The sequence below is a fragment of the Phyllostomus hastatus genome, unplaced genomic scaffold, assembly GCF_019186645.2.
Source record: "Phyllostomus hastatus isolate PE091 unplaced genomic scaffold, TTU_PhHast_1.1 phas_contig_86, whole genome shotgun sequence".
Lineage (NCBI taxonomy): Eukaryota > Metazoa > Chordata > Mammalia > Chiroptera > Phyllostomidae > Phyllostomus > Phyllostomus hastatus.
Genome location: NW_025333977.1, coordinates 37126993 through 37154815, shown reverse-complemented (window position 1 = coordinate 37154815; position 27823 = coordinate 37126993). Strand labels below are relative to the sequence as shown.

General features: G+C 34.6%; 1 protein-coding gene across 4 annotated transcripts in view; it reads right to left on the bottom strand.

The window, feature by feature from the left end:
* Positions 1-26281, bottom strand: part of TP63 (tumor protein p63) — a 230759-nt gene extending 204478 nt beyond the window's left edge. For all 4 annotated transcript variants that reach the window (XM_045851336.1, XM_045851337.1, XM_045851339.1 and 1 more), the window contains exon 1: positions 26100-26281. In XM_045851336.1, coding sequence (XP_045707292.1) covers positions 26100-26110 — 11 coding nt within the window. In that variant the 5' untranslated portion in view covers positions 26111-26281. The remainder of the gene's footprint in view (positions 1-26099) is intronic.
* Positions 26282-27823: the final 1542 nt, after the last annotated feature.

The window sequence follows — 27823 nt, the reverse complement described above, 5'->3', positions numbered from 1 at the left end:
GCTTCCACCTTCTCCGAAGCCATCTTGGAATCCCTTTTCTTCATTCTCTTTTTGATTACTATTAGAATGGTGTAACTTTTCATCCCTTTATCTTTAACTTATCTGAATCTTGATATTTAAAATGAGTTTTTGTTCACAACATATATTTTTTCCACTCTACTCTGACAATCTCTGTCTTTTTATTGGTATGTTTAGGCCATTTACAATAAGGTGATTTTTGCTCTTGATATATTAGTACCTACCATGTTGATAAGACTTTTTTATTCTTTGCATTTGTTCTTTGCCACAGCTACCCTTTTTTTGCATTATTTAGTTTTAATTGAGCATAATATATGATACCATGTTATTATCTCTCTCATGTATCAATTACAATTAAACATTCTTCTAGTAATTTGCCTGGAATTCACATTATGCATTTTTAACTAATTAAGTATGCCTTTAAGTAACACTATACTACTTCATGTGTAGTGTAGGTACTTTATAATAAAAAACTGCCAATTCCTCATTTTCATTCCTTGGGATACTGCTGTCATTCCTTTCTCATAGGTGTATGCTTTAATCACCCAAATCATTGTTACTATTATTGTTTTAAACTGTTTTCTTCAAGATCAGTTAAGAATAAGAAAAACATAGATTTCATTTTACCTGCATTTTCTTTCTCCAATCCTCTTCCTTGCTTCACATAGGAAAAATACTTTTATTCAAGCATCTTACCTATATTATCTCCCTTCTGCCTTAAGAATTTCTTTTAACATTTCTTTCTGGCAAACCTGATGACAATAAATTCCTTTAGTTTTGGTTTCTCTAAAAAGTGTTTAATTTTCACTTTTGAGAAATAGTTGCACTATGTGCAGATTTCTAGGCATGTGTCTTTTTTTTTCAGTGTTTCATTCTACTATCTACTTTTCTGAATAGCTTTTCGGAAGTCTACTATAATTCTTATCCCTTTTTATCCTTGTTTCTCTCTAGGGAAGGTGACTCCCTCACATCTTCCAAATCTCTCATCTCTTTTCCAAGTTTTTTCTTAGTCTTTGTTTTTTGTTTTTGTTTGTTTGCAGTTTAAACATGATGTTCTGAGGTATGTGTGTGTACGTATGCATTTGGTTTTTACTACTTATCTTATTTCTTATTATTTGAGCTTCTGAGATCTGTGGTTCTTTGTTTCAATACTTTGGGAAATTTCTCAACCATTGTTACTTTAAATATTTCTTTTGACCAGTTTTATCTTCTTCATATATTCCAATTACAAGTATATTAGACTTTGATATAGTCCCACAACTCTGTTTCATTTTATTTTTGAACTATTTTTTTCTCCTTGTACTTCAGCTTTGGAAGATTCTGTTAACCTACCTTCCAGTTCACTGCTTTTCTCCCTGGATGTGGACTATGAGTTTACTGATGAACTCAAGGAATTCTTTTTTTTAATTGAATTTATTAAGGTGACATTGGCTAATAAAATTATAAGGTTTAAGGTGTACAGTTCTATAATACATCATCTGAATATTGTATTGTGTGTTTGCCACCCCAAGTAATGTCTCCTTTCATCACTATTTATCCCTCCTTTATCTTTTTCTACCTCCCCCTACCTTCCTTTCCCTCTGGTAATCACCATACTGTTGTCTGTGTCTATGCAGAAGACATTCTTCATTCTTGTTTTACTGGTTTTTTTTGTTTGTTTCATTGCTTGTGTTTGTTTTTCTAAAACCTACTTTATTTTAGGTACACAGTCTCATCCAGTATCAACTGAGTGGTATATTTGTGACACTTGATGCACCTAAATGTGTCATTATCACCCAAAATTCATTGTTTACATTGGTGTCCATTCTTGGTGTTGTACAGTCCATGGGTTTGAACAAATACACAGTGACATTTGTCCACCATTGTAGTATGATACAGAGTAGTTCTACTGCCCTAAAAATATTCTGTGCTCTTTATATGCATCCATTGCTCCCTAAGACCTCAACCATCACTGATTTTTTTACCATTTCTATAGTTTTGCCTTTTCCAGAATGCCATATAATTGAAATCAGACATCATGTAGCCTTTTCAGATTGGATTCTTTTACTTAGTAACATGAATTTGAGGTTTCTTAATATATTATATTTTATAACTAATTTTTTTAAAACACTGAATAATATTCTAGCATCTGGATGTACTATGGCTTATCAATTCACCTACTAAAGTACATCTTGGTTGCTTTCAGCTTTTGAACAATTATGAGTAAAACTGTTATAAATATTCATGTGCAGATTTTTATGTGGACATAAGTTTTCAACTTACTCGGGAATAAAACAAAGGAGCACAATTGTAAAATTATGTTTAGTTTTGTAAAACCCTGTCAAACTGTCTTCTAAAATGGCTATATCATTTTGTATTCCCATTACAATGAATGAGAGTTCATGCTGCTCCACGTTGCTGCCAGCATATTGTGTTGTCAAAGTTTTGGGTTTTAGCCAATCTAATAGATGGAAAGTGGTGTTTCATTGTTTTAATTCACAATTCCATAATGACACATAATTTCAAGTATTTTTTATATGTTTATTTACTATCTGTATATCATCCTTGTAGAGATGTTCAGGTGTTTTGCCCACGTTTCAATGTGTTTGTTAAATTTCATTTGAGTTGTTTGTATATTTTAGATAACAGTCTTTTATCAAATATGTCTTTTGCAAGTATTTTCTACCAGTCCATGGTTTGTTTAGTCATTTTTGACATTGTCATTTACAGATGAGAAGTCTTGAAAATTTTAATGAAGTCCAGCTCATCAATTATGTCTTTCATGAATGGTGCTTTTCGTTATAATGGTGCCTTTCGTGTTATAGCTTAAAAATTATTGACATATTTAAGTCATCTACATTTCTCCTGTCATATTTTAGGAATTTTATAGTTTTGAGGTTTACATTTAAGGCTGTGATAAATTTTGAGTTTATTTTTATGTAGAGTGTAAGTATGGTCTGTATCTAAATTATAACTACTGTTGGTTTGATTATTTTATTGTTATTATTGTACATGGATGTGCACTTGTTCTAGCACCAACTTTTGAAAAAAAAATATTCCATTGCATTACCTTTGTTTCTTTGTCAAGGATAAATTGGCTCTACTTACATATATCTATTTCTGGGCTCTATTCTGTTCCATTGGTTTACCTGTTTTCTCACTAAGACCAAACCATCTTGATTATGGTAGCTTTATGTTGTTAAGTCTTACAGTTGGGTGGTGTCAGTCCTCCAACATTGTTCTTTTTTAATAATGTGTTTACTATTCTGGGTCTTTTTCCTTTCCATAAAAACTTTAGAATCAGTTTGTTAATAGCAAATAAATAACTTCCTAGAATTTTGAGATGGATCCTGTTGAATGTATAGGTCAGTTTGAGAAGAACTGACATTTTGGCAATATTAAATCTTCCATCTCTTTAGTTCTTCTTTGATTTCTTTCATCACTGTATTATAGTTTTCCTCATATAGATCTTGTACATATTTTGTTAGATTTATACATATTTCAGTTTTTGTGTTCTACTGTAAGTAGGATTGTGTGTCATTTCAAATTCCACCTGTTCATTGCTAGTATGTAGATAATCAATTGACTTGTGCATATTAAATTTATATGCTGAAACTTGACTTATAATTGCTTATTAGTTCTAGGAGTTTTTGATTGATTCTTTTAAATTTCTTACATAGACAATTATGCCACTTACAAACAAATGAGATTTATTTCTTTTCAATCTATATAGCATTTATTGAATTTTTTGTCTTATATTATTAGTTAGGATTTCAATCATGATATTGAAAAGAATGGTAAGAGAGAACATCCTTACCTATTTCTGATCTTAGGAGGAAAGCTTCTAGTTTTTCACCATTAAGTATGTTAGCTGTAGGTTGTAGGATTTTTTTTAATCATCTGAAGGAAGTTCCATTTATATCTAGCTTTCTCAGAGTCTCTTTTATTATGAATGGGTTTTGAAATTTTCAATTTTTTTTCAGTTTCTATTAATATAATCATGTGATTTTTCTTGAGATTACATTAATTGATTTTTGAATGCTGAACAAGCCTTACATAACTGGAATAACTCACATTTGGTCATGGTGTAATAATATTTTTGATTCCCACATTTCCTTTTGCTTTCTTAAAATTTCCATTTCTCATTTTACCTTACTCATCTATTCTTGCATGTCTCCTATTTGATAATGCTGGAACCTGTGTCATATCTGAGACTGTCTATCTTGATTATTTTGTTCATTTTGTGATTTTCTACCTTTCACGTGCTTTGAAATGTTATGTGGAAAGCTAGACATGTAATAGGGTAATAGGACCTGAAGTAAGTTGACCTTAAATGTGATGATTTCTGTTAATATAGCTAGAATTCAGACTGTGATTGAAATGTGCTTAGATATAGGTATGAGAGGCTTCAAATATATCCATTGTCCTTATCATTATCTCATTTGACTTTGGGCTTTCCAGTGCTGTAGTGGTAAAGTATTGAGGAGGGGAAAGGCTCTATAGTATTCTAATTAAATTTCAGTCTTTTAGTGGGTCTGTATTAGAGGGTTGTTATTTTCACAACTATTTCTCAATGGTATAGTTTTATGTCCACTAACACTTATTCCCCTTTCTGACTACAGTATCCCCAATCTGTTTCCTTGAAGTCCTGACCTCTGTCAATTATGTTATTTTTCTTAAAACATTAAGCCTGAATGTGGCCTGAGTGGGAAGATCCCCAAGTGATGAACTTTCCTGGCAAAGATTTTTTTTCCTCAGATTATGGGCCTGTGGTGGAGTATGAGAAAAACCTCTGTGTATTTCACAATGACTCCTCATTCCCTCCCCTTCAGTGAGGGATCTTACTGAGATCCTCATATTGAACATTTGGACAGGTTTCTATTAGAAGCCTACAAAAGTGTGTGTTTCCCCCAAACTGAAGTTCCAAGGGGACTCTCACTCAGCTAGTTGATAAAACTTTAATTTATCAGTATTACCAATTAAGTGTTCCTACCACTTTGTGGTTGGTTTCTGTTTCAACTAAGCAGAGCTCTAGCAACTTCTCAGAATAAATCATCTCTTCAGATTTTATATTGCCATTTGTCCTGCAATCTCAACTCCCTGAAAAACATTATTAAAAGTTAGTGATTTTTTCAGTTTGTTCAGCTTTTCTTGGTTGTCAGAGAAATCATGAAAAACTTCTGACCAGTTTACAGCAGGGCTGTCCAACCCACAGCCTATGGTCCACATGCAGCCTGGGATGGCAATGAATGCAGTCCAACACAAAATCGTACATTTACTTAAAACATTATGAGATTTTTTCTGTGATTACATGTCACAATGTCACGGTAAGTAAATGTACATATGCTCTAGTTATTTGTAGGCATGCATGGTTTCAGTTTCATGGTGGTGTGCGGCTTGCAGTGTGTTATCTTCCAAGGGCAAACAGTAGAATTGACACTGTCAAATGTTACATGTGCTCGTGGTGACTTAGTGAGGCAGAGATTATCAATAATATTTCAACCAACCATTGCAATGTTAGGCATTTAATGTTATTTAGAAGTCAGGTAAGCATCTTTACTTGATTATTAAAGGTGCCTTCACTCCTTGGCAGCACCTCATACTTGCCCTGGCATGCTTTACAGTCAGCATCCCACCTTACCCTGCATCAGCAGCCAAGAGGGCTGTGGAAGGGCCCAAATCTTGCTTTCTATTTTCTTGTAAATGAATTTTCATAATAAAAATAAATGAAGTCCCTTATTTATTATTATTTTTAACCCAGCATGGCTTCTATAACATCTCAAGAGAAAAAAAGACCTAAGAAAGAAAAGTTACAGATGAAGAAATATTGTTCAATGAAAAGCAGACAGGTGAGTACTTTTTGTTGAAGCAAATAGTAAGGTACTCTGCTTAATTTGTAGGGAATTTGTGCAAGTTTTCAAAGACTATAATTTGAAAAGGCATTATGTGAAAGAACATGCTGCTAAATTCAATGTGTATGAAAGATTGTGTCATAAGAAAAAATAACAGAACTGAAAAAAGTTCGACTTCTTAATAAAATATTTTCCAAAAAGTTACAACTGGGGCAGATTCCATTGTAAAAGCTGGTTATATGGTAGCATACTTAATAGCAAAAATATCAAAACCATTTACTGATGGTGAGTTTATTAGGCAATGTGTAGAAAGGGTAGCAGATATAATTGGCCCTGAAAAAAAGGGGGATATTTCTAAAATCAGTTTGTCCCACAAGACTATAGCCAGGTGAAGTGAAGAAACTGGAAAATCTATCAAAAGAAGTTTGAAGAGTAAAGCAGCTAATTTTAAATTTCATGTTTTGGCAATGGTTGATAGCACTGATGCTACAGATATGGCTCAACTTGCTATTTTTATTAGAGCCATTGATGACGAATATGATGTCACTGAAGAAATGGCTCCTTTAGTGCCATTAAAAGACACAACTAGATCAAGAGATTTACATGAAGCAGTAAAAAATATGTTAAAGAGATTTTCCTTGTCCATTGTCAACATATCTGGTACAGTTACTGATAGTGCCTCGGTGATGGTAGGTAAAAGAGAAAGGCTTGTAAAATTAATAGAAGATGATGAAATTGCCACCCAAAACTCATGTTTGGTGAAGTATCATCACATAGTACATCAGGAAAATTTATGCACAAAAGCTTTAAAAATGGATAACGTCATGCAAATCATCATCAAGACTGAATTTCATAAGAGCCAAGGGATTGAATCATCGCCAATTCCAGGAATTCCTTAAAAATATTAATGCTGACTATGGCGACATCATTTACTTTTTGGAAGTAAGATGGCTAAGTCAAGGCCAGATGTTGAAAAGATTTTATGATTTGCAACATGTTATCAAGTCGTTTATGGTATCAAAAAAAAATTTGTGCCAGAACTTGACAATGAAAATTGGCTTACATATCTAAATATGTAAGTATTTATGCATTTATTATGCAATAAATATATGCATTTTTAGTGGATTTAATTGCTCATTTAAATGATTTAAACATGCATACTCAAGGTGAAAACCAACTTATTAATACCATGTTTCAAACCATAACAGTGTTCCAAATGAAACTGAGATTATGGCAATCTTAAAGTAAGGCAAATAATTTCATGCACTTCAACACATGGGCTAAACACAGTCCTGTGAACAGCAAAAAAAACATGCAGCCTTGCTTTTTGATTTGATATAAGCATTAGAAAACATATTTCAAGATTTCCTGGAAAATAATCAATATTTTGCTATATTTGTGACTCCATTTTCAGTTGACATAAATATGTTACCTGCCAATTTTCAAACATAATACATAGAGCTGCAATCTGACCTTCAATGTAAAGAAAAATTTGATTGTGTCTCTTCACTGAACTTTCATAGGTCCTTTCTTCCCAGAGACAATTATCCCTTGCTTCATAATCACACATTATTCATGTCATCACTATTTGGCAGCACCTACACTTGCAAGCAACTATTTTCAAGAATGAAACACATTAAGAGTAAAATTAGAACCAAAATATCTGATGAGCCCCTTGAGAACTCACTGAGAATTGCAACTATTTCTATCAAACCAGATACTGATGCTCTAGTTTCTCAAACCAGATATTGATACACTAGTGGTCAAACATCCCATTAGTTTTGTGTTGCCTTTTTTTTCTTTTACTTTTATAATAAAAACTATTTTAAAAATCAATGACATTTTATTACTTAGATATGTACATTTTCTATATTAGTGGTCAGAAACCTGAGACCTGTGCAACAATTTTAAAAGATTATCAAAAGGGTCACTGCATAATTGGGTTATTATATAAAGAACTTTTTTGCTTATGTTGGTGGCAGATATCATGAAAATTATGTACGGATCTTTTTTTCACTCATCAGTTTTTGTTAGTGTTTGTGTATTTAACATGTGGCTCAAGACATCTCTTCTTCTTCCACTGTGGCCCAGAGATGCCAAAAGTTTGGGCTCTCCTGCTTTACTTGTTAGAGTTACACCAGAACTCTACGTAATGTATTTTTAAAGACTATGTAGAAGCAGGTCTCATAATTTTCATTTATTTGTGTTCTAAGAGATCAAAACTAGCTTTAAAATGTCACTAATGTTTCTTTTCCTCTCTCAAATTCTTTGAGTCTATGAACACGTTAACTATGACATTTCTTCTTAACTGATAATCAAGGCTTGACATCACTACTGAATTCATTGCAGAGTGCTGTGGTTCAAGAGCTGTTCCATGATCTTCTCATTCAGGTGTTCTCAGTGGAATGCAAATGCTAAAATTTGGCTTCTCTCCAGTAACCCAATTAAGATAGCTTCCAACTCATCAGGCTGAACAAAAACTGTATTGAGGGCATGTAACAATGGAAAATAATAAGACATGGCATGAGAAAGCTGGGCCAGGAAATGTTATGTTGAAATCTGAGTGTTAGGTGTCTCTGAACATAAGAGACTTCTAAATAATTAGGTCATTAGTACAAAAAAGAAAAGAATTTGTAATTTCTAAAATTTTCAACTTATTTATTCTGCTGATCATTTCTTTAAGGTGATTTTTAAAAGAATGTTTCTGTAAAAAGCCATTACAACATTGGCATAACTGAGAAACTCAGTCTCTTCCAAAATCCAAACAAACAAAAAAAACCATTAGTAATATTATTTTTCTCCCACAAAGATGCAGCTAAAATATTTCTTAAAATTAGTTTATACAAAATTAAAAATATATACACCAAAAACATAGGCACTTTTATCCCATGTAAATATTAAATTTTCTAATTTAATTACTTTTCTTACACATACACCTCCGTTTAATAAGCTACATTTTTATTTCATCATAAATTATCTCTGTCATTTGTTTCTTTGGAATGATTAACTTTTTTAAATTAAAAACTTGGTGTTATTCTTTTACTTAAATAAATATTTCATTTCATATTTTAGAGGGATACTTCAACTGGTTTTATATTTGAGACATCTTTCTGGCAAATGGATCTTATGCTTTTCCAGCTTTAGTTAATCAGCACAAAGTTGTCTCACAAATAAATGAGAGATTAGGTATATAGCATTTACTGTGAATAACATAAACACACATAAAGAGAGAATGTAATCATCATTTGATTCTTTAATCTTTTCAGTCTTAGTGAAGGGTGGGCTGAAATTCAACCATTTCTCCCCCAAGCACAAAGGACCACATGAAAGACTTGAGATGCTTCCCCTTAACACACTCTTTTGGTGCTAAAATAACAAAGACTAAGAATAAGTTTAGATTTAATCCCTTAAAAATATAAAGGTTATAGAAAACTAGACAGGCATCTTATTATAAATTAAACATGGGCAAAAGCTTTACGAAAATTAAACACTCAAGGAATTTTTGCTTAACGATTATAGCTCATGAAAACATGCCTGCCATACACCTAAAAAGGTCTAGCTTTAGGTAGATTGAACTGGGACATCTGAAAAATTGGGTTGAGTTATTATGATAAAAATTATAGCTATAATAGCAATAAAAATGTCTAGCAGGCACCATGACTTGAAAAGAAAACTGTACTTGTGTTGATTCAATCAGTCTAAATTTAGTAGATAACTATTGAGCAGAGTTTTGGGAAAATTTGTTCATTTATAACAATGACATATAATTGGGACAAATCAGAAATTGAGACATAAAATTGATTGCCTTGTGTAAATACAAAAATATAGTGGATCTCTTTGAGATCCGCAAGGTCACCAAAGAGATGAAACAATCTCTGCCAAAACTAGAGTGAAACTGATCAAATATATTAACATATCTCAGGGAAAAATGTGTTAGTGGATGGTGGGGGAATCTGTTGGTTATTGGTTAGGGCTGAAGAACAAGAAGAGAGATACTCTGATGGTCGGGTCTTTAACTCTATGTCAGCACATGTATATTCTGACCCAAGAAGATGAGTCTATGTGGTATACCTTTATGGAGTTAGCTGCGGGGAGATGAATGCACCAAGCTATCGAATTATTCACCTACCTCCCATTTTTCTGCTATGCCATATTTACCTAGAAATATGCTTAATATTATTTGGTATCCCCCAACAATATGTCTGCAGGAAAACGTGTGCTTATTGGCCAACAGAAACTTACTCAAGGCAGTTGTATTTCTCATTTTAAGAGGTGGTACATTGACTTTCATATTTTCATATATTTATATCTGAATGTTTGGTTAAGCAAGAAATTAATCTTATGCTGACACATAGGCATCTAAGCTTTCAAGCTTGAGAGGTACTCAGGTAATGTGCCTTCTACAGATGACACATACGCCCAAAATAAGGTCCATCTCTGTAAATGTCAATACTTCTGTTGATCATCTTTTGACACATATCTTTGACACTACCACTCTTTTCCATCTTTTCTCATCTAGAACAATAGCTGCTAGACTTGGTCTCTATAGTTTCTTCCCCACCCAGCACACAACAAAAGTTATTATTTAAAATGTAAGACAAAAACTAATTATGAGAGAATAGAAAAAAAAATATATTCTTTGCAGCCCTACTCCCTGACAATTGATATAAGATCAATTTCTAACTTCTTGTTATTACTTATTCTGTTCCAGCCACTCTGATCTCCTTGCATTCCATGCCTGAAATTATCTTTCCCAAATTCCTTGATTATTCTTTTCTGATCTCTACTCAAAGGTCACCTTATGTAAGAGACCTTTGTAAACAAACATCTCATTTAATATAGTATTCCTTCCAACATTGACATTCTTTCTCTATACACCTTATTATGCCTCATTTTTATGCAGAATCTTTCCACCACTCAACATATCCTGAGCTCACAGGTGGACTGAAGATGTAAGATCCATGATATCAGGGGTACATTTCTTCTCACTAGTGCCTGGAATAGGTCATAGATGGTACTCAGTACACTTTCTAAATGAATAGTTGCAAGAAAGAATAGTATATAACAACAAAAAGCTCATTAGAGTAGATCCCAGGAATTGAATCCTCTTTTGTCCTCAGTTAAGCATCCTTGTGAGGGACGTCCAGCAGTCACTAGGTCCTTCTCTTCAGTTTCTTTATCTCTAAAATGTAAATAAAAATATCTATGTGGCTCAAATACTCCATGTGAAAAGGTTTTATAAGATAAAACCCTGAACAACTTATAAGGGGTTTGAACAAACAAGATGTGTAGGCTTATAAACAGAATAGGTGAGAAGTTTAGTAAGAAGAACACTGAATTAATTCTGAATGTGAAATGCTGAATATAAATTCAGATTCTCCCAGTGATCAGCTCTGTGACTTTGTTTCAGTCTCCCAACTTTTTAAAGCCTCATCCTACCCCCACCCTCCAGAAAAAAAAAAACCCTTTCTCAATAAAAACTTTTTATTCTTTTTAAAGAAATTGTTTCTTGGTCATCAGGGAAAGCAAGATAAGCAAATAAGGATTTTTTTATGAACTGTTTCTCCATAATTCATTCAGTCCGGAGTTAATTATTGGGCAGCCACACATGCCAAATGTTGGTCTAAGTGTTTGGAATAAGTCAAGGCACAAAGTGGACAAATATCCTGTCCTCATGTTTGTACTCACACATGTGGAGAGACAGAAAAGAAAAACAGTAAATGAGTAAATGGAATAGTGTTTTGGAAGGTGGCATGTGTTACATAGACAAAATACCATAGTGAAAAAATTAGGGTTGAAAATATGCCACACAGGGATATCAAAATAAACAAGCCATCCCTTCCCCTTGAAAGTTGAACACGTGGGTTCTCAAACTTCAGTGTGCATTAGAATTCCCTGAAGAATGTGTTACTAAACAACATTGTGCTGGGCCATGAGTCCAGCTCTTTGATTCAGTAGGGCTTATATGAGGCTTGAAAATTGCATTTCTATTGCTGTGCTCTCAGGACCACACCTAGAGAATTACTAGATTAGAACAATGCTGTTCAAATTTAATGTATTCACAACCTCTCCAAGAGTTCTTGTTAAAATATAAATCTTTATTTATTGGGACTGATGTGGGCCCCCAGATTCTATATTATTCTGCGAACTTCACTTTGAGGAGTGAGGGTCTAGTACGTGAACCAAGACTTACAAATAAGCATACACAAAAGACATTATGAAATACATAAAAATGAAAACAATACTTGAAGAAAGGATTGAATTTTCGCAGGGGAGATTGTGAGGGTGAGCAGAGGGAACAGACTCAGTACAGACTAGAGTGTGAGAAGGCCAATAATAGATTGTGACCAGAAAGGAAAGTAAAGATAGTATGATTTAGGACAGAATAATGATGAAGTCTAGGACATGGTTGTGTGGGCTGGTGTCTGGAATGGAGTGGAAATTGGAACACCTTGAGCTGAGGAAGTCCAGGAACTGTGAAACTTATATTGTAGGAAGGTCATCAAAGGAATAGAGGAGTTTCCAAAGAATGGCAGAAGAGGAAAATGGAGCCAAATTACAAAGGAAAATCTCCTAAAGATCAATGCATTGCCACAAAGTTCAGTAAATCTCTTTGATGAAAGAGACTTCAGAAGACATGAGATTGTTGACTGACAGTAGATAAAGAAGAATTTGAAAACAGCAGTGTTGTGCAAGATATATGTTAGTTTCTTTTCTTGCCCTCTTAATGAAAAGAACTATGTGTGGAAGGCTTTGCTTCAACTGGGATCAGTGGGCAATATGAGTGTTTTTGAAGAAAGAACAGCTTCTAATTAAGATACTCTGGCAGAAAGTAAAAGGAAAAAAAGTCAGATATGGAGAGAATATTTGTTAAAAAATGCTGTTAAGTCAAAATATCACAATAGAAAAGGAATATCATATTAGTGGAGTGGAAATGGGAAAAAAGTAAGATTAATCTGGATAGGGTTGAAAGTAGGTGGAAGAGAGTTCTATCTAAACTGGAAATTTTCTTTTTTTTTTTATTTTAATCATTGTTCAAATACAGTTTTCTCCTTTTTACTCCCAATCCAGTCACCCCTCCCACCCTCCCCACTTCCCTCCCATTACCACCCTCCCCTTAGTTTATGACCATGTGACCTTTAAGTTTGTTCCTGTGAACCCTTCCCACTGTCCCCTTAAATTCCCTCTTCTCTCCCCTCCGGTCACCATCAGCCTGTCCTCTATTTCAGTGTCTTTGGTTATATTTTGCTTGTTTCTTTGTTTTGTTGTTTAGGTTCCTGCTAAAGGTGAGATCATATGGTATTTGTCTTTCACTGCCTGGCTTGTTTCGCTAAGCGTGAAGTTTTCCAGCTCCATCCACGCTGTTACAAAGGGTAGGAGCTCCTTCTTTCTTTCTGCTGCATAGAATTCCATTGTGTAAATGTACCATATTTTTTTCATCCATTCATTTACTGATGGGCATCTTGGTTGCTTCCAGCATCTAGCTATTGTAAATTGTGCTGCTATGAACATTGGGATGCATAGGTTCTTTTGAATTGGTATTTTAGTGTTCTTAGGATCGAGTCCCAGCAGTGGAATCGCAGGGTCAAAAGGCAGATCCATTTTTAGTTTTCTGAGGAAGTTCCATACTACTTTCCATAGTGGTTGTACCAGTCTGCAGTCCCACCAGCAGTGCACTAGGGTCCCCTTTTCTCCACAACCTCTTCAACACTTGTTTAAACTGGAAATTTTCAATAACAGAATTAGTGTATAGTGTAGTTATGAGTTATCAACAGCAAAGAGGCAGTAAAAAGAGTGAAGGAATAAAAGATTGTTAAAGGTGGAAAAAGTAGTGAGGAACATGTATATAAAGGACCCACAGACAAAGCCAAAGGGGGTAGAATTGAGGGTGGGAGGTGGGGGCAGGTGGGGTGGGAGAAAGTGGTGGTGGGAAAATGGAGGCAACTGTATTCAAACATTAATAAAAAAATAAAGTAAAATAAAATCACTTTTTTGCCAAAAAAAAAAAGAAGTAGTGAGGAAAAGAAGATAATTAAAGGACAGTTTTGGAAGTGGTCCCAAGTTCCCAAACTGGGCAGTTCCAAGATTGTGCAGTTGAAACTTTATGTATAAGTCCCTACTTATTCTGACTGAAAGTTATGCATTTCCATAGATCTATTAGATTGTCCTCAAATTTAGCTTTCCAATGTTGTATTAATGGTAAAAATGATACTTGGTAACATTTTCCCTCTTCAGATTCAAACTATTTCACTAGAATGTGAATTCGTTTTTAGGGTCCCTTTTATAAGTTTTCTTTATGCTTAAAAATCATTCCTACATAGAATTTACTTGTCATTAAAAAATCACATTGCAGAAATAAGGATCTTACTCATCTTCTCTATGTCTAGCCTGGGCAGGTTACAAAGTCAATCAGTGCCTCAATCTCTTCATTTATAGAATAATGATAATTAGCCCTGGCTGGTGTAGCTCATTGGATTGAGTGCAGACTGGGAACCAAAGGGTCACCAGTTCAATTCCCAGTCAGGACACATGCCTGGGTTTCAGGCCAGGTCCCCAGTGGGGGCCATGTGAGAGGCAACCACACATTGATGTTTCTCTCCTTCTTTTTCTCCCTTTCTTCCCCTCTCTCTAAAAGTAAATAAATAAAATCTTTAAAAAAAGAATAATGATAATTAGAGTTACTACCTATATGTGCATACCATGTGCTAGAGTCTGTCTTCAGCTATTTCTACAGTTGACTCAATTCTCAAAACAACCCAGTCATTTAGGTACTACTGTTATCATGCTCATGTATACATGAAAAAAAACAGACACATAGAGAGTAAGTTGACAGATCTAACAATTGGTAGAGAGAGAATTGACCAAGGCACATGGCCCCCAACTGCAGTTTCTTAAGCATTATACTACTATCTCTTGGTTAGCAATAGATGATAATATCGAATATCTCTTTAAGTGGTTCAAAGTTTAAAGTGTAAAATTAAATATCTAAAGTGCTTAGAACAGTTTCTGACACATGGTAAGAATTCCATAAATAGTAGCTATTTAGCTTGTTTATGTCTCATCCTCATTTTCTAAAAATATAGGATCAAAAGTTGAGATCTTTTAAAATTAGTAATTGTAGTTTCTGTAATTATAATTGTAATTGTGGTTAATAAAAAAGTGCTAATTAAAACTACATCTCATTTTACATCTATTAAATTAGCAAAATGTAATAACATCCAAAGCTGGAACTTTGGCAAAATGTACCAGCACACCCTTTTAAATAGGCATGTTTTCCAGAAACTTAAAAAAGAATACATACTATTATTTGCCACTCTCTCACTTCTTAGGGGGCAGTATTTTCTACAGGGGAAGCAGCAAAATCTTTAGATAAGAGTCCAGGGTTCAAATTCTGACTCAGATGAGAGTGAAAACATAAAGAGTTCTTTCCCTTTACTGGTTAAGTCACCCTAGTTAAATATGTATTTCTCTGAGAATCATTTTCCTTTTCTGTAAGCTGTGAATATTAACTAAAAAAACCTATATTTTATGACATAATAAAGATAAATACATGGCAGTGTGAATGAATTGAACATATATTATTTTGCTTTTTTTCAACATTTGTTCCCTGGAACAATCTCAAGTAACTCAAAAAAGGTGGCTATATGATATTTTAATCTATAGTAAAACTTACAATCAACCTGAAGATTCAATAAAGAAAAAGATAAATGTATTGAGTTGCATTGCTATGAGATCATTATGCAGTTAGTTATATAATGAATGCAAACATACATGACAAAGGGAGAGTTCTTATGTAATTTATATAATGAATAAAACATTGAAATTATTTTCTAATTTTAACTCCTATGTATAAAAAATTAGCTACCTGAAAGATGACATGGAAAACAACTGTTTTAGCTAGGTTTTTCTTTGCTGGCTCCCATTATTGTTGAGAACATGTCATTTATTTAATAAATAATTTTACATGATTAATATCCAATCACAAGTACTCTTACCTGTACATGGTTCATCTAAGATACCTAAAGTGCTCTGACACTTATGTGTTTGCTGAGCTTCAAAGATCTTCCTTTACCTCTCACTTAATTCAGATGATTCTAGAACCAGATTTTCAATAGCAAAAACAAATACTTATAAACATTGCATTTTTAAATTGATCACATGTCCAATATCTAGCATTTAGTAAATATTTACTGAAAATATGGAGTAGTTTTGTAGTTTACAAAGAGGTTGAACTCTTTCAGGCATTATTATTTTCCTTTTTCTATTCCTCCTTGTCACTTCAAACAGTATGCTACATTTATTTAAATGGTAGCTAATTTATAAAACCGTTTAAAATGTGCCTAGCAACTCATATAAACTAATACTTAAAAACCATTTTTTCCTATAAAATCCAAGTCATATGTTTTATCAGTTTTATGTTTTTACTTTTGAGATGTTGCTGTTACAATTTTTCACTTTTTCTTACAAAATGCCCTAATTTTACTTTGCCAGAGCAAAGCATGGGCTGGTTAAAGAAAATGCTTTGCGATATTTTTAGCTTATTCAGGTATATCTGTTTTCTCAAGAAGCAAAGAAATACAGAGTTTCTATGATAGAGAGGAAGAGAAGTACAAAGGAAAAACTGAACTTTCTATTTTACTTCTTCGAAGGATTCAAGATTTAAAGGTGAAATTGTATTTAAATTGCATGTGGAACAACAAGGTCAGACCTCAAATGCCAGACAGAAAGGCCAGTAGTGGATTCACAGACAGGGCAACACTGAAGGTTTTTCTCAGTGAGAAGAGATACTGTGTCCATCAGACTCTATATGAGAATGAGTCAGCGCAAGTGTAAAATCTAAGAGGGCCTACATTCATACTGGTGCCAATGTGAAGAAGTCATTCATTCATATTTCAAGTTTTAGTGAAGTAACCACAATTAAAGCCACATCCGCCTTTATAGGGTATTAAAGTTGTACTTGTGATATTTTAGGTGTATATTATCAATTGAGATGTTGAAAAAATTCATTTTGACCAGAAGTCTTTTTGTTGCTCCTAATTTAGTCTGAAAATCTTGTCAAACAGAAAGTTTTTATTCATTGCCTGGGATAAGAAGTGCTTTAGAAAATAATAAAATGAACTACACATCTTATTAGCACTTTTTATTTAGAGGAGTTTGCAATATCATGGAAAAGTTGGAACAAAGTTTTTTCATTGAATAAATAATTCAGTAAATACACTATAATTATTTATGGACCTAAGAAAGTACAGGAAAGTACAGGTAAATGGCACTATTTAATTCAGTTTTATGCATATATATCAAATATAAAATAAATGTTTTGATGAATCAGAAAAAACAGAAAGCTAATGATGAATTTCAAATAAAAGATTTAAAACTTGGTATTTTCAAAAAAGCTCTAAAAATTGAGGCAATGTCAGAATATTATGGGGGATTAAGTTAAATGCAATCAACAATCTTAAGGCATAAGATACATAACTTAAAAAGGAAAAGCCTCCATTGTAGTGTTATCCCTATCATGAATTTATATGTAATATATTATTTACTTCAATCTACACTACATCTGTAATAAAGGTTACATTAAAAATTTAGGTAACCATATGGCTGATTAAATTATCTCACCAGTTTTCAATTTTATACTTCTTGCCTTAAAATGCTTTACCACTCTTAACCTTATTAGAATGCTGGTTTTGCCCTCAATTATGAGAGACCTACCTAGGTTAATGGGAAGTGAGAGTGGGTGGTAGCTATTCAAGTTGGCAAACTAGGTTTTATTCATTTCAAAAAAAAAACAAACAAAAAAAAACAGGTACTGAAAATTTGAAAGTGGTAAGGGGATTTCGAGCCCTTACATTTCCCTTAAACTTAATGATTTCATTTTGAACTTGAAGAGTCTAATTCATTATAAAAGAGAGTCAGGTTTAAGTGAGGAATGGAAGGCAAATGATAAGAATGAGAATAGACAATTCTCTCCATCTAAATCATCCACAAATATTATGGCTTAAGGTAAAACAGAAATGTTAATAACTGTCATTTCCAAAACCTTGACTAACCAATAAGTACACCTCACCCCATGTCCATTTCTCATCCTATTTTAAATGGAACAAAGTGACTTTCAGAGGTTGGGAAGTACATAATTATATAGACCAGAGTCTTAGGACTTTGATCATAATTATAGTGCTTTCTCCATCCATCACTTGTTGCTTGAGGACTATTCCTTGCTGAGTGCTTTAAAGAAGATAGAAACCCTGTCAGGACAAATTTGAGCTGCAAAACAGCTAATCAAAAACTTGGCTCTCTTAACTTGAAACAGATTGAAAATTGCCACTTTAATCTCACAATCCATTTGGCTTTTAAGTAAGAGTACATGAAGTCTGTCTTTTGGAAGGCATGTGTCTGTTGTTCATACCCCTGGATACTGTTTTATGAGCTTCTGTTGGAACATGAGGTCCAAGTTTCCCTCACTATAGGTAACAGTTCTCAAAGTTAGGTTTGCAAACAAACAAATCAACTGGGGTGCTTGATAAAAACGTTAATTTTTAATTCCTTCTGCTGCTCAATGTCAGTTTTTCAAAGGGAGGCATCACAAAACCTACGAATGACCGGGCGCCTTACGGCATCAGAAATAGTGGAGCTGTTTTCCAAGAGTGGTCCGAGAGCTACATGAATGAAAATTGTTTGTATTTGTTTGTGTGCAATTCCAAAGCTTCACCTAGACTTGTCAAATCATTGTCTCAGGGTGTTGCTTTCACATCCCTCTGAATTCCTGGGATCAGAAGTGAAGGTTATATATAATTACTGTATTTTCCTGAATCTGAATTTGAGCCTCACACTTAGTTACTAACTAAGAGTCAGGTATATGTCCGTGTAAAGCATTTTGAGATACTTTAACAGATGCTACTAACAAAAATCACCCTTCCAATTTGCTGCCTCCAGGATGAGTGCTTTGCAATTGCAGGCTATAGCCAGGTTGCCTGGGTTCTTCTATCCTCCCTTGTACCTTTCTGTATTATGCCTGTGCATGTGGTTCTACTTTGAATTTTCTGAGGTCTGGGATTCTATTTGACTCATAGTTTCTACCTTCCCCACTCAGCATCAAAATAAATAAATAAATGCATAAGTTCATGGACTATTTTAAACAAACAAATCAAAACAAAAAAATAGTTTTAGTTTCCATAGCTGCAAATAGGGATTAAAAGTCCTTAATCCAATGAATTAGTTTCCTAATGCTACTATAACAAATTACCACAAATGTACTGCTTAAACCAATACAAATGTATTATTTTACAGTTTCTGTAGGTTAAACCTTTTCAGGCTTCCAGAGCCTGCCAGTCTTTGATAGCTCACGATACCCTTCCATCGTCAAAATCTGTGGAGCCTTCTTACATCACATCACTCTTTTTTTCCTACTTCCCACTTCCACTTTGAAGCACTCATGACTACATTGCATCCACATGTATAATCCAACTTAATCTGCCTATTTTAAGGCCAGCTGAATAGTCGAGTTAATTTCATCAGCGATGTTAATTCCCCTTTGCTGTGTAATATAGCGTATTTGCAGGTTCTGGGGATTAAGATATGGCTACCATTGGAAGTCTTTATTTTGTCTACCACACCTACTCACCTTCTATGTAGATAGATACATAATGTTTTGGGAAACACTTTCTTAACTGTAAAGTCCTATGCATATCTCATAGAATGTTAGGTACTCTTGTAGAAATGGCATTGAACTGGGAGTCAAAAGACTTGAATTCCAGACCTGGTTCTGCTATTTTGTTGTGTGATTTTTGGAAAAATCACTTAACCCCTCTGGGATTCAGATTTCTCAAATTTAAATTCTAATAATTGAGGGAGACAAGCCAAGATCCTGTCCAGACCCATAATGACCTTTGTCCTTAATTTAAAGATGATATGGAGCAAAATGGAATGTAAGGTATGCCTACATGAAGACATAATTGTTGCTGGGAAAGACTCCCCAGTCTGCTGGTGTGCTGCCCACAAAATAGTAGGACAGAGCAAATTCACTAAGAAAATGAATTTCACAGTTTAGCTGGGTTCATACTTAATTCTCAAAGTCTTACTTGTGAATAGTAGACCACATTTGTTATCCCTATTTACCTTATGAGAAATCTTTGATTTAGACTGTTTGAGTGATTTCATGAAGTTCACATAATGAGTCAGTGGTAGAGTTAAAACTATTATCCAGATTTTTGACCAGTCCCTTGTGCACTGTGCTAACATGCTTCCCTGCCTCTCTGCCATTTCAGTGCACTCACAGCTCAGGAGAAGCATACAGAATATAACACACCACCCTTCTGCTAGCCACAGCTGACCATAAAGGTCTTTTAAAACTTATTCTTGTGAAAATTGTAAGGCTTTAAAGCAACTCTTGTATGGTCACAACTGGTGGATACATTAGTGCCTGTTGACAAATTGTACCTTCATATTTCTTTATGAAATAACTCTCCTGTTCTCTGCCTTGCTCCTTTTGAGTACTAGTATAAACAAAATACCCAGACTGCAACATGTAGACTCATCCTTTTCAGTCAGATACAGAAACTTAGTGACTACGGAGATAGCTAAAATTAATAAACTGGCCTTACTAAAAACTGGTTTGCTTATTGCCATGGATGGGTACATCCTTTATTGCACATCAGAAATTATATTGTATTATTATGTAATATCCATTTTGGAAGTCTTCCTGTGCACATAACACTATGGTTATATTTTAATTTTTGCACTTGCCATGATCCTGGCAGGAAAAAGAGCACCTGGACAAAAAGCAATTGAAGAGAGATTAATGAAGAGACTATTTATCCAGGGGTAAGAGATTTGGTATGGGTTGTTGGAGTTAACAGTGGCTGGGAATGGTTGCCACCCCTAAACTTGAAGGTAAGTGAGAGGAAGGAGCAGTTACAAAGAACTCAGGACACCTGGACCTGGGGCAGGGGCCTCTGACAGGACATACAGCCTTCAGTAGAAAACCCAGCAAGGAGGTGGCCAGGGAAGCATACACCCCAACTTCACTCTCCTTGTATCCTTCGATATATCCTGCTAGAGGTTCCCAGGGGTTGAACACAAGAGGGAACCGGACGTGAAAGGATGTATCAATGGATTTTTAGAAGCTAACTTTCTGGGGTACAGAACAAGAAGCAGAAGGATGGAAGGCAGATGTAAAGAGGGCACCCAATACAGAAGCATATATACCTTTATGTGATTTTAGTGAAACTGTCTCCCACTAATAAGTTCACTGTCCTCACCCTTCCTTTTAGGATATATTTAGAAAGAACAGTTAATAAAGTTGACCTTTAAGCTAGAAAAGCATAAAATTCACAATCAATATGTAATTTTCACAGGAAATACTTCTTACTCACCCACACAGCACTTTAACAGTTTCAGCTTCTTTTGAAAGAAAATTAATCTTTCGGTATTCCTTGGTTAAAATACCTATTTTAAAAACTGGATGGCAATTGTAGGGATTGAAAGAGGCCCAAATTACAACTCCCAAAATAAATTAGCAAAGGTTTATCTTGTAAAAAGTTAAATTTTAGGTTTATTTTGAGTACTGACCTAATAAAAAATCAACAGAGCTTATTTTATACATTTTTTATTTTAAGGAAATGCTACTTTACCCATTGGCTCTTATTTATTGATCTTGTATAATTTCGTCTATGCTTTGATATTTTGTTAAAAGTAAGTGAGCAATAACAGGACAAGACATAATTCTGTTACCTTCTTTTTGTAATGGTTAATATCAGTGAAATGGAAATCTAAGCTCTGTAGCTGAACTGTGTTTTTGATTTTCAGAGAAGTTTTTACAAAGACTGAAATAAATTAGCATCAACTTCAGAGATCAACTAAATGTATAACATGTCCACATGCTAAGGCACAAAAAAACAAAGCATTCATTCAATTTTAACTGAAAGAATGATTATTATAGCACTGTAAAATATATACTAAAATTGGTTTTGGGGGGAATGGCATTAACATTCAGTAATAAATGATAATAACATCTCTCATTTATTCTGTTCTGTGATAAAATGAAATTCATACATTAAGGTAGCTTGGAGTTAAAAAGAACAAGATATTTTTCTTTCTGTTTTTGAAAGTTCTCTCGTGACTTCTTTCTAAAGACAAGGTCAGGAAAAAGACAAATTTAACTATGTAGATGACTATGATTATAGAATGATTAAATTTGGTCTATCTTGAAATAGATTTTGTAAACTGAGAACTACAAGTGTTGTCTCTTTAGAAAACCAACTCAAACCAAATGACACTATATGTATGATTCTTACACTTTGACAATGTCACTTAACAGTGGTTTTTCACTTATTCATTAATTCATTTACTCACTAAATAGTACAGATAAGAAGGTACTAATAAGTCACTCCTTAAAATATATGACAAAACAGTTAAGAATATTGGGTTGGCCAAAACGGTTTTTTGTTTGTTTGTTTTTCCATAAGATGGCTCCAGTAGCGCTTAGTTGTCTTAAACTTCATTCAAAACAATTTTGTTAGATTGTATTGTCATGGCTGTCATATCAGCATGCATTAAAAAAAAATCAAAATTAGTGAATTTTTGTGTAACCATTTTAATATTGAAAATGAAAGTAAATATGCAACGTTTTCAGCATAATATGCTTTATTATTTCAAGAAAAGTAATAATGCAACTGACATGCAAAAGAAGATTTGTGCAGTGTATGGAGAAGATGCTGTGATTGATCAAATGTGTCAAAAGTAGTTTGCCAATTTTCGTGCGGATTTCTCGCTAGGCAATGCTCCACTGTCGGGTTGATAGCTGAAGTTGATAGCAATCAAATCGAGACATTAAATGAGAACAATCAACATTATGTTAGGTTGCAGCTAGGAATGAGTGGCTGGAGGGGAAATAAAGGCAGAGTCCTCACCATTACAGTCTAACAAAGAACTTACATACAGGAAGCTAGAAGCAAAATGAAAACAAGTCTCACCAATTGACTCAGCAGTCCTGAGTCTCGGTTTGATAAGTTTGCCAGGTGCCCAGAGCATTACAAGCAAAATAGCACAGGAGGGGAGAGTCCTTGAGACCCTGTGCTGAGAAAAGGGGCTTCCGTAATGACCTCACTGAGATTGGTGGGTGTTCTGAACATCACAAGCAGTAGGAAGGGATACAGAGTCCTTGAGATTTTGTACTGGAAAAGGGGGGTTTCTATAACGATTTCACTAGAACAAAGAGCTTTTACTGAGAAAGAAAGCCTTTGTAGCTGTATATTGTTCCCAAGATTTAGAAGGGAAGGAGGGATACCTCTAGAAACCAGCTGAGGGACACAGCCCCCACACCCCAATAGTCAGGGCACTCCGGTTAGCCAAGTACCCACTTGTAGGTTTTACTCAAGTGTATAAATAAACTATCTCAACTCCACTCTGCGTGTTTGTCTCTTGCTTGAATTCATCTCTTGTGGGGAGACAAGAACCAAGGTGGGGGAAAAAGCCCCCTCACTGGGGTCTCTCTCTCCACCATAACAATTACACCATATGGGAGATAGCTGACATACTCAAAACATCCAAATCAATACAGTTATAGGTGAAAATAAAAAATGTGTCTTTTATGGAAAAAAACATACAAACTTTTTCGCCAACCTAGTATTTGGGAAAACATATTATTAAACATACAGGTACTGTAGAGTTAAATAAACATTATAGTGGTAGCTTATTTATTTTGTATCTCCAGTGCCTTGCACAGAGTAGATGCTCAGGAACAAATATTTTCCTGCTCTTTGTTTTACTTGCAGGTTAAGTTTCATTACAAATGGGAAGTGCATAATCATGCCTAAAACAATTTGTTAGGCAAATAAAAATGACCTGACCACTATGCTCTCCAGTCTCTCAGTTCTCCAACACACCTCCCTCCTTTCCCCAAAAGTGACAGTCACCATGATTAAGCTGAGGGCATTCAGCAAAATTTAAAACTATTTTAACATACTGTCACTATTTTGAAGTTTACCATCTTCCAAAACTGAGCTTTCTGACGATGTGCTCCATGAATTAACAGTTTGTTGGAGCAACATGGAAAGCATTTCCTCATTTATTTATATTTACAGGCCTCTCTCATCAATCACTCACTACAAATGCCTCTAGACCAGCGATTTTCAACCGTTTTCATCTCATGACATATAAACTAATTACTAAAATTCTGCAGCATCCCAAAAAAATATTTTTTGCTGATCTGACAAGAAATACGTACAAATTGGATTCATTCATACCGGCTGGCTATTGTGTTGGCTGTTGTCTATTTTTATTTGACAATCTGAGGGAAAAGAGGTCAGCATCCCCAACTAAATAGTCAGATATTGCATATTTTAAAATTCTTGCGGCGTACCAGTTGAAAATTGCTGCCGTAGACAGAGGTGTACAGGATGATTAGCGTGTGAGTTCCTAATCAGTAGAAAAAGTTTCTTCTGGAGCTGAAGCATATCCAAGTACCTACTTTTAAAAAGATGCCTTCAAGGGAAGCATAATCCAACTAATGTTTCATCAGAATTATGCTCTTAGAAATACTGTTTCAAAGGATTTTTAGTGGAATGGGAATTTTTGAGGCTGTAAACAATTTTGAAAATGAGAAAATCTTTGGTATTTTGCATTTTATCAATCCAATCTCCAACTCTAACTAAATCTGATTTTCAAGCTGTCCAAGAACATATAGACTCCAGAGAGAGCAAGGAAGGAATCAAACATCATTCACATTTTCCATTTCATCTTGGAAGACCACAGACTTGTTCCCTCCCTTCTTCCCTCCCTTCTTTCTTTCTTTCTTTCTTTCCTTCCTTCCTTCCTTCATTTCTCCCCCCTCTTTCTTTCTTTCCTTTTCCCTCTCTTTTTTTTTCCTCTTTCAACCATTCCATATACATTTCTCTTCTGATTTTTCACACAGCCTGCCAGAAACCTCACAAAAAGAAAAGCAAAGTCTACACAGTCCACATTAGTGTTCTACATGGTAACAAATTATACTAATGAAAAAAAGATCACTCATCTTCCATAATTTCCTGGGCAATGTAACTGAGCTCTGCTCAGAAAGCCCACTTCATTTCTAGTATGAGGCTCCAACAGACACCTGTGGTGACTGACAAGTTAACCCCTTCGTAACCCCACTGTTTTCAACACTCAGAGGTCCTCTCTCATTAGTCTTATAAAATAAAGTATGAAATTCCAACATCGAATCTCATGCTGTTGAATTAACAACATCACACTGCTACATACAACTTGAATATCTCCCATAACTTTATGACTGGAACAACACTGTTCAGATTACACTTACCAGTTTAAAAATAGCAAACTCTAATTTGAAACACATACACACATCGTGCATGCTCACTAATATTCCTTCTTAGTGCTAGGCAAATTTTTTTTCCTGTAAACATAAATAAACTTCAGTATAATCATAAGTTTTAAAAGTCAGACTTGTCAAAAGATGATGTTTGTTATGAAACAAATTAAGAAGAAAATATTCCTTAGAGCCAAAATGACAAGCCATGGTCTCCTTGATATAAATACAATGGCTATTTACCTATTTTTAATAAGTTAAAATTATTCTGTGTTTATTTTGACTTAGAGATCATTCATAAATGATCCTTATCCAATGAAATTGCCTCTTCTTGGGTGGGTGAGTGCCAAGCAAGGCAAATAACAGATTTTAAGCACCTTAAAATGGTGTGATTTTTTTTTAAGAAACCATGGGAAGATTGTCTTCAAACTTAGTCATTTTGTCCATTTATCCTTAAACTGAAAAAGAAAATTTAATTTAAAAAAAGATGCCCACAGACCACTTTAAGTCCACAGAAAGTCCAAAATAATATCACTGTGCTCATAAACAAGGAGGGGTTGCTGTTTGTACACGGCAGAAACACTCATAATACACAAGGCACTGCAATTAAGTTTTGACAGAAGCTATGTCACGTTTAAACTCACCGCTGGATGTAAGGGTCGGGACAGTACTGTAGGGTGGCACATCGTGAAGTTTCAAGATTCATTTCCTCCAATTCTCTTTGATATCAACAAATGGAGAACAATTATATAACATATACACATATACCTGTGTATATAGAGACAGAAAGCCAGAAGGCTGACTAAAAGCAATAGGGTCAACTGCTGTCAGACATAGAAGTTTAGACACTTTTCCCCTTCACACACATTTGCAAAGAGGCGGAGCGTGTCTTGATTTTAACCAATGAGATTCATCGAGGAACTAAAACATCAGAAACAGTCAAGTCTTACCAGCTGGGCATCCTCTCTAAATATGTTCTTCCTCTTCTATCACGGCTTTAGAATCCTTGACGTATAGTGGCCACGCTTGTTGGCAACTCGAAGGCATCTCTGAACTTCTGGTCTCCCTGGTGATTGGATGCCGGCATGAATGGCATCAGAGTTTAATTTCAGCAGCCTGGACTTTTATAACAGAACTGAGGTTATGAGTGTCCACTCTGCTGCAGCTAATTAACACTTCCTCGTATTTGCATACTGACTTGACTTGAGGGCTTCTGTAGCTGCTCTGGAGCTAAATTTTGTACAGAGCTGCTTGAGAGGGTTGTTTATTTTTCATCTCCACTTCCCCCCCACCCCCACCCCCTTTCATTCTCCCTTTCAGCCAACCGCCTGTTGTGGTCACAATCTCAAATAGCAAAGACAGGGAAATTCCTTGATTATATTTAACCTAGAACTCACTCTTCCTCTGAACTAAGAGAAAGAGATATCTGTTCACAACCTCTTAGAAGTGTTGCCTGCCCCAAATAAAAGAAAATAACCTTTGTTGGGTTTTGTAAATATCTGACCTCACACACACACACTCACATACACACACACACTATTCTTAAAGTGATATTAAAATGAAAAATACTATAACATTTGAGACTATTTTGAAGTTTGAAAAATTATTTCAAATTGCTTGTTAGCGAACACATTCTACTTGATTTTCGTCCCTATCAGTCTGTCTCACTCTCTTATTTATGCCTTATTGTTTTTGCTGGTTTGGGTTTTGCTTTGTCTAAACCTACTTGAGAGTGAAACTATTAAATTATCCATATATCCAAAAATTATATAACACTAAAAAGTCTGCTTATGGAATAATTTACTACCTTTTGCAATACAGTCTGTAAACCTATCCTGGTTTTGTGGATTTGGAAATTGAATGAAATATGATTCAGAAGCTAAATTAAAATAGACTCCAACAGGAAAAAAAAATGTGTGCCAAAGTGTCACTAACACGACAAGTTTACATCTTCCATGCAGCCTCTAATCACAGGCTACCTGTAAACTGGGGACATCAGTATTTGTCAAAGTCGTGAGACAATCCAAAGTTCGTTTCAGAGAACTTGACATTTCCTTATAAGATATTCAGATTCAAGAAGTATTTTGTAAAAACTATTTTATTTGTTGCTTCAGTCAGAATAGAAGGAAGAAGCTATTTAAAACTTGATATTCTCCTCCCTTACTTAGCCTGACAGTGTCTAACATCTGTGAATTGTGAAATTCACAAATACGCCAGCCTGAGCCCCAGCCAAATCAAACAGCTTGTTCTACAAAATGTGAAACTTGAAGGGAAGATCATTTTACTAATTAATTATAGATTTGTTAATTGGAGTTAAAGTGTTTGGCTTTATTCCTTGCTGTCGGCAAATACAGATGACCACGATATACAAAGTTCTTAAACTTAAAATACACAGTATCCTTTGGCAATGGCCAAATTGTTCCATCACAATTTGGGTTTTGCCTTTCCCATTTATGAAGCAAAAAGTAACATAATGATCTCTAGTGCTGTGCTATTCAAATTGAATGCTCCAAGTCATCTGGAAATCTGTTCCAAGGTCTGGGATGGAGCTTGAGTCTCTACATTTTTTAATCTTTTTATTTAATTTATCGGGGTGACAGTGGTTAAGAAAATTATAAGGTCTCAGGTGCACAGTTCCACAACATATCAGTATATCATCTGTACACTGTATTGT